The sequence below is a fragment of the Sinocyclocheilus rhinocerous genome, unplaced genomic scaffold, assembly GCF_001515625.1.
Source record: "Sinocyclocheilus rhinocerous isolate Xijiao unplaced genomic scaffold, SAMN03320098_v1.1 scaffold1785, whole genome shotgun sequence".
In the NCBI taxonomy this organism is placed as follows: Eukaryota; Metazoa; Chordata; class Actinopteri; order Cypriniformes; family Cyprinidae; genus Sinocyclocheilus; species Sinocyclocheilus rhinocerous.
The window spans coordinates 1,101,146-1,109,545 of NW_015627538.1; the positions used below are offsets into that span (position 1 = coordinate 1,101,146).

Sequence of the window (8,400 nt, forward strand, 5' to 3'; positions counted from 1 at the left end):
TATATGTATGTATATATATATATATATATATATATATATATATATATATGTATATATATATAATGACAACTCTCGGACGATTTTAGCATGGTAATGGATATGACAATGTATTTGGTCTTGGCAATAGATCTGCTACGCTGCTGCTGTTGGTTATCGCTGTTGTAGATTATTGCAGCTGCAAAGCAAATACAGGAACTTGCTGCAGCCAATACATATGCCATTATGGTGTGGTGAGTATTTAAGACATACTGCTGCTGCGCACATAGCATACATAGTAACCCATAGCATATCTATACAGGTGGAGCTGGGGAAGGTGAAGGCTTTCAGAGGAACTCTGAAAGCGTGCTGCGAACTGCTCTAGTGAATGTTAACCAGCAAGTATTAAGCAGCAAATTCATTGGCTGCATATGCAACATGAACCAATCAGGTTTTGCCAAGTAGTTTAACACTGTGAATATCATCAGTTTGCACTAAGGACATAGGCTACTATATTTATACATACATATAAATACTAGGGATGCTCCGATCAGGATTTTTGCAGCCGATACTGAGTACCGATTTCTTGTCATGGTGATCGGCCGATACCGATGCCGATTCTGATGCTTCAAGCTTTATATATAGACGATTTCATCAGGCGCACGCGCCTGGCCCGAAGTTAACTTCCGGTCTGTGTTTGTTTATCAGTCTGGCTATGGCACCGGCTACAAACGCAGTAGTTTGTGAACTCAGCGCTGATTTGTGTACAGCGTTACTGGGGAAACCTCTGTTTCTTCCGCTTTAAAGCACCTGCTGGCAGAGAATGAATCTGCATTTTCAGTAAGTCCGTCTGATTTACACAGCAAACATATTTTGCTTTTCATATATCCACGGGTCAGGTAATAAATGCATTCTGATTATTTGCGGGTGGATAAAATAAATCATAAATGATGCAAATATTAACTACATTTGTTTCATGAGGCAGACGATTTCGTGTGTGTGTGTTCGTTCGCCTGATCGGGAAGTTGCAGTGACAGAAACGGTGACATTCCAGATAAAGTTTGAAAGGAGTAAAGCCTGTGTTAATGCTACTGAGTAGGCTAATATGGCCAAAGATATTTTGTTTTATAAATAAATCTTCATTTAAAAGCAGCCCATGATCAGCGTATTATGTTACCGTTATCCCTTACGGCTCCGAGGTTTTGTTCCGTCCTCCACGTTTTAGCCAAGCAGCGCGGAGAGCCGCTTCAGAAACGTGCGATAAACACAAGCACTGACTAGAGCGGCTGCGATCAGCTCCGGTAGCCGTGGAGCCGTAATGCGCCGCAGACGCGTGCAGTGAGGCGCAGATCAGCTCTAACGTCACTGAATCTGCTGTTAAAAATGAACCATCCATTCATCATATCATCATGCAAAACATACACGTCAAATAGCAAATTTTTCATTGTTTCTCGAAACGTCATAGCATTTCCACACCGGCGATGACATGACTGTGGCGCCAAATCATTTATGTCCCCACGCATCATGTACGTTGTCACACGTTGACGTCATCAAATTGCGATCGGTTTGTGAGATCGGCCAAGTACCGATCGAGTCATAAAATGTGATTATTGGCCGATACCGATCTCCGGCCGATCGATCGGAGCATCCCTAATAAATACTGTGTAATACAAATAAAGATTGCTCTCACAAAATCAATTTGTAGCACTAAAATAGAAAAACTTACATTAACTATGTAAATTCAAGATATTACCTGTTTTTATTTATTTGCATTACTTTTCCTGTCCTGAAAATCACAATTTAATTTAATTCATTGACATTTCCAGATATCCAGAAACCTATAGTCTGACACCAAACCTTTCTGTATAACCTCTAGCTGACAGACACCTTTGGACTTGGCTGTTTTTAAATTGTATGGTCACATGAGATTATTATCCTGAAAGGATAATAGTGTTAGTATTATTTCATTGAGTTTTCAGAAAGCCACTAGCCTATATAAAATAAACATTATTATTGTTATTATTATTATTAAAGGGGTCATATGATGCTTTTTTAAAGATCATTATTTGGTGTATTTGGTGTAACAGAATATGTTGACATGCTTTAATGTTAAAACCTCTTCATTTCAATAGCATGCATGTAATCTTACCAGTTGTTAGGTTTATTCAACTAATCTGTAATAAATTTCACTAGTTCTAAAACTCAATGCAAATTAGTACAACACTGCATCAGTGGTTTAGGAATGGAGGAATGAGAAGAAACTCTTTGAAAAGTTTCAACACCATGCAGCCATTTCCTTTCGCCACATCTCATTGACAGCATTGGAAAAGCACTTGCGAGTCCAGGAAAAACACAACACTGGCCAGCTTTATCCAATCTGTGAAGTCTCCAGTGTGGGTGCACTTATCTTACAGCTTGTTTCTTCTCACTAGTCCACTGCTGGGCAACACATTGAAGCCATGCTATGACCTTTTCACTGGTTCACTCTCTGGCCAACAAAAGTGTTTAAAATGCCAAAAGTGACAAAGAGCCGCCAATAGATAATCATGGCTAGATTTCTATAGAGAAAATCGAATGCATGAAAAAACATGCCACAATATCAACCAAAGGCTTCTTTTTGTGTATATGGAATAAACTTTGGGGTGACAAAAATATCTGGTCCTATTTATGCACTGGGTTCCAATTACAAATTACAATGACAGTTACAACAAAGCAGACCCATCTTCATGGTGATGTAAACTCCTGAGAGTCCTCTCCTGGTAGATTTTAATGGCTTGTAGGATATGTAACTCAATTTTAAGGCCCGCTACATTAAAGGGGTCATATGATGCGATTTCAAGTTTTCCTTTCTCTTTGAAGTGTTACAACCTATTGGTGCATAAAGAAGATCTGTAAAGTTGCAAAGACTAAAGTCTCAAATCCAAAGAGATATTCTTTATAAAAGTTAAGAGTCAACCACACCTACCTAAAACGGCAAATAATGTGTTTTTTGAACATTAAAGCATGTCAACATATTCTGTTACACCAAATACACAAAATAATGATCTTTAAAATAGCATCATATGACCCCTTTAAGCAAATCATGCCATCTGAAGGGATTCTTGTTACTGCGAACTGCAGATGTTCAATCAGTTCATTTGTAGTGAAACTGTACAGCACTTTAATACAAAAATCCAGACTAATCTTAAAAGCTTTCTGGTGGTGGTTAAGAAACAAATTAGGGGACATTTGACACTTACAAAATATGCATGTTCACGAAATCAAAACTTGCCCTCTAAGAGCTAAAAAGGCCACCCAATGTAACTCAGGAACATGAACAGAGTTACATACTAAGTGCTGTTTGAGTGCAAGGAATGTGGGAGGGAGACTTGAGAAACTTCCACATTGGGATTTTGAGAAGGTCCAGCTTGACTGGTAAAGGACTGTACCAATAGTTTCATGCACTCATTTTTCTGAGACATGCAATGAGCCAGGTCTCAACCAACCATGGGGAGAAGAAAAGGAAGGGAGGATACTAACCTCCAAAAGTTGTTAGACCATGAGTGCATACATATATACATTTCAAACATATAGAATGTAGGTCACCTTTTAGCTGGTAACACTAAAAATAGTTTTCTCTTGCTGGAACCTTCTTTTCAGAGATAGAATTTTAGAGATGACTGTCTTACAATTCATAAAATTCAAGTGGATTTTCCCCCCTAAGCAAACGTAGTCCATAACCACTTTCCAAAATATTTAAATGGACATTAGCTGTGCTGAAAAGTCTCCTTTAAATTGGCCATTTGTGAAAAAAATAAATGAGTCATTAAGTGTGCACTCGTGTTTTGTAGCAGTCATTAAGATATTTTCATAAGCGCTGGAGTGAGCAGGAAGGGCTTGAGTAAATGAGGAGAGTCTGTTATGGGCTATTATCTGCTACAGAGTTCTGATAGAGAACGGAAAAGATATAGGCGAAAGGTTAAAACATCAGTGACAGTCCAGAGCTGTTCAGTTTTAACCGTGTCAAATCACGGCAGCTGTCAGAGTCCTTGCTGCTTGATGGCAACACCCATGAAGTGACAGACCCCATGTGACCACATAACTACTTGCGTAATACCAGACGTCGTATTTAATCAACGGTGTAAAATATATGAATGCACTCCTGTCAAAGAGTATATATTGAATGGGAATTCTTACATTTAATACTAATTTGAAAAAATCTAAATGAATTAGAGATTTTCCGTAACATCATGCTTCTCAGCAAGGAATGTGGGCTGGGGACCCTGGCAGATAAGGGTTGTTGTGTTGGAAAAATGGCATAGATATTCTTTGGGTCCTTATTGGAAGCTTGTTGATTGAAACATTTACAACTAATAATATTTGTAAGCACATTTTAGTAGCTATTATTAGCATATTCATACAAAAACACAGTAGCTTGACAGTTTCACAATTTCACAGTTATTAAAAACTACACGCAATACAGCCTGTAGTATTCCAAATATATAGTGACAGCTATGATGCAAAACACCTGTTTATCATATCACTGCACAGCATAGATTATTATTGTTGTTGCATAGCAACACTGTGTTATGTCAGTGACTACAGTATGTCTTATAGGGAAGCATGGCACTTAAAACAATGTTAATGAATGAATATAACAAAGTTTCATGAACATCTGTGCAATGAAATGGAAGAAGCTACAAAACTTTTCTTCCGTATTGTGACATACATCCAAGTATAATGGATTAGGGCTGTTGAATTCATTGGTTGTTGGTTGGACTTTGAGATTGCACTCAAAAGTGGAGGCAGATGAAAGCGAGCTTGCAGGGGTGGGGTTTAAGCAGCCAAAATTAATGGAGAAGTCCTGCATATGTCACCAGAAATAAGTCTTCAACATTTGCATTGGAAGGTCAAAAATTAGGTAAAAAATTGAAATAAAACATGCATCATCGAATTGTTCACAACTAGATCTGTAACAATTAAATAGAAAACAAAGCGGGTGGATTTTCATTTTATGCCAACTTAATATTTTTTATATGTATTAAGTGTACATTTCAAGGGGTCCTTAATCAATACCTCTCATACTTTATTGCTTAAACAAAAATGTATTTTCAAGTATTATTAACCACAGGCCTTGTTTTAATTATAAATTAAACTATTCTAAACACCCATAAGAAATACCCAAGGGCTTCTAATTCTAAAGCTAAATTAAATTAAGAAATCCTTCCACAGAGCTTCTGTGGTTCTTTTTTATGAACTATCGGCATACCCTATAGGCTATAACATTTACACAATTCATAAAATAATGCACTATAACTTCTAGAGCACCAACCCTAATTCCAGAAGCATTGGGGGTTTTTTTCTTTAGGAACCTGCTTTGGTGGGTCCAATGACCTAGTGCCTCAAACGTTCATGGGAGCGTAAACTTGACTGACAAAGCTTTAGCATTGGATATGTACCAGGGTTGACATCACCGTCCAATCCCCTCTTCATGCGCCTCTTGTTATTTCCACACAAAACGATACATTTCACAGCTATTATAAATAAACTATTTTACGTAACGTGTATAATACAAAACGCTTCACGGTCCATTTTGCCCTTGGCGAAAATAAACCTTTTCCATCTGGGGAATGAACGCACCATGGACGCGGTGGGTGTGGAGAAGATTTGACAGAAAAAAAACGCATCAGAATCCCGTCAGACGTGAAGCTCAACGTGAAGCGTATTTGATTCCACGCGCGGGGAAATTATGTCAGATTCGAACTGTTAAATGGCCAAAATCCAAATGAATACGAAAACATCATATGCTGCTAACTCCAGGTCTACACGGCCATATTGGATCATCCACCCAGTTTCATCAGTATATTGCTAGATGTGGTTCTCCCACACCCGAGCGCGTACTGCTGTAACACGGGGATGCGCTGCAAAGCGCACCAGCGTGTTATTGGGCCACAGAAGATACTTCAATTTATGTAAACATATGATGAAAGACATAACCTTTGCATAGCTTATTAACCCCTCTGTAGTGTCTGCGAAAAGGTCAATGTAACTTATCTCGCATTGTTACGTTGCAATCCTGTTATTTCGCGGTTGTTGCAATGTATTCAAGACATTCAGACGATTTAAAGCGCCATCACAATGCAAGCCTTCAGCATAACAACAACACAGAGATGTCACGAAAGAAAATAAAACCCGCAGGAAAATAACAATTGTTCTGAAATGAATACTTACTCAGCGGCCAGACCGTTCCCTTTTGATAGCGAATGTTTCTCTCGCGTCCGCTCAGAAAAAAACGAACCCCCGCTCGGAGGCGTAAACGATACAGGCGATCAATATGACTGGGCTACTACTATGATGGGCACTAATTCGGTTATTCTCTCGGGTTGCAAATACGGCTCTTGGCGGGGACGTGTGCTCTCTGTTTTCCGGGGAGCGGCGCTCAACCCGACGGTCAATGTGTTCTGGCGTCCCTTTGCAGCAGCAGATCTCTCACATGGCTTCAGGATGGAGCGCGCGACTCTTGATTTAACAGCAGCCAAGCCTTTGTTTCCCGCGCGACAGTTATTCCGCGAGCGTGTTAAGGGCAATGTCTGGCATCTCCTCCTCCGAGTGAGAGTGAGAGGAGATGCTTGGATACGCCTCCCTCCGGACACTTGAGGGGCTGTATAAACGATGTAAACACAAACCCAAATAATATACGACAGATTCATTGTAGTTTTACAACTAGCCTATAGCATTACGTGATTTTTTTACGGATTATAATTTTTTTTTTAATTTCCTGTTATTGTTTGTGTTTACATGTTACCATATTCAGCTGTTCATTAACTAATTCTCATTAACTCCTTATACCTAAAGAATAATTTTACACATTTTATTTTAGGTTAATATTGTTCAAATTGGAAATCAAGGCTCTCTGTTCAGTATTTCCTAGTATTATACAAAAATAAAGAATAAAGTTGGAAAAAATGCACACCCGTATTTTTGTTGTAGCCTAACTCTTTACAATAAGGTTTCATTTTTTAACATTAGTTAACTACATTACTTAATATGAACTAACAATTAAAATACTTCTAAAGCATTTCTTAATCTTAATTTCAACATTTAGCCTACTAATATATTATTAAAAATGATAATGTAAAGCAAAAGTTGTATCTGTTAATAGCCTATTATTTAGACCTGAGCTAACTTTAAAACTACCAATGAACAGTTGTATTTTTATTATTAGTTTACTGTAACAAAGATGAATGAACACTGTAGCAAATGTATTGCTCATTGTTAGTTAGGCTATAGGGGACTTATAAAATTATACCTTTTTTTCCCTTTACATTTTAACAGTACGTTTAGACCAAGTTTTCTTTAGTGGAATAGAAGATAGCGTTTGTAAGTAAAAAGTATAGCCTACAGCATACCCTATAGTGGTGACTGAGCAAAGTGTTAGGAATATTCTGGGTCATTCACAGTTTAAAGTGATCATATCATGAGGAATCAATGAAAACCCAGATACGGTTAGTCCTTAACACCAGACGAGATAATGATAAGAATAAAAGTTTAACAAACCTTGTAGTGTTCATGGCTGCAAGTAGTTCCTGCTGGTCTCTGCATTTAGGTATCCTTCTGAAGACTTCAACGAAGGAACAAACAGATAAAAATCCCAAATCATTTCAGACCAACATTAACGGTTTCAGCACAAACTATTTTAAATCTAAAAACAATCCTGCAATATGCAAGTAAAGTGCATTCAACAGTAAATGTGAAGAGATTGTTTACGTCAGTTTGGCTGCTGAACTTATTCCCTTTAGCCCCTGCTGGTATTTGCTGGAACTACACTGTGGCAAAAATATTTTTTTTCTCCACTGACACCCATTCAAAAGCTTGTGTTCTAAATAAGTACATTTCAATGTGCTAACTAAGCAACTGCCACAGAGATTAACTGAAACTCTAAGGGATAGATTTATCTAGGTATTATATCCTTGAGCAGACCTGAACCCAAACTGACTGCATGCACAGAGAGCATTTCTGTAGGGTTCTGATTGGCTAAAAATTGTGTGGATTTCCAATTTACATGAATGGTTAAAAACAGAAAGCTTCAAAACTGTTGGTCAAAAAGTTTAAGTTCAAATAACATATTTCAAATAAAACCTGACAACAATGTGCTTCTTAGTTTAAAATTTTTTTTATGTGGCTTGTCATGCTAATGCACATTCACATTCCACAGTAAACAAAAAAAACGATTGGCTTTGATTGGGTTTTAGTTGGATGGAACTCAGAGGTGCTGATTTACGTTTCTGCTGGTGGTTCCAAAACAGCAGTTTTTCGGGGTTTATGTTTTAGTTCTTTTGCTTCCCCTCTTCAATGCTGCTGTTGTCCCTAAATTTATTACTTGATTTATTTATTATTTATGACAGAGAATGCTGGTGTTAACTGAAGTTTTAATTTTCCATTATA

General features: G+C 37.8%; 1 protein-coding gene across 3 annotated transcripts in view; it reads right to left on the minus strand.

Annotated features, from left to right (window-relative positions):
* LOC107729325 (paralemmin-1-like) overlaps positions 1 to 7,563 on the minus strand; it is a 24,150-nt gene extending 16,587 nt beyond the window's left edge. For 2 of the 3 annotated variants that reach the window (XM_016539798.1, XM_016539794.1), the window contains exon 1: positions 7,513 to 7,563. In XM_016539798.1, the coding sequence (XP_016395284.1) occupies positions 7,513 to 7,526 (14 nt within the window). In that variant the 5' untranslated portion in view covers positions 7,527 to 7,563. Of the gene's footprint in view, positions 1 to 6,186; positions 6,578 to 7,512 lie in introns of those variants that run through there. The other variant, XM_016539806.1, reaches the window with a different exon arrangement.
* Positions 7,564 to 8,400: the final 837 nt, after the last annotated feature.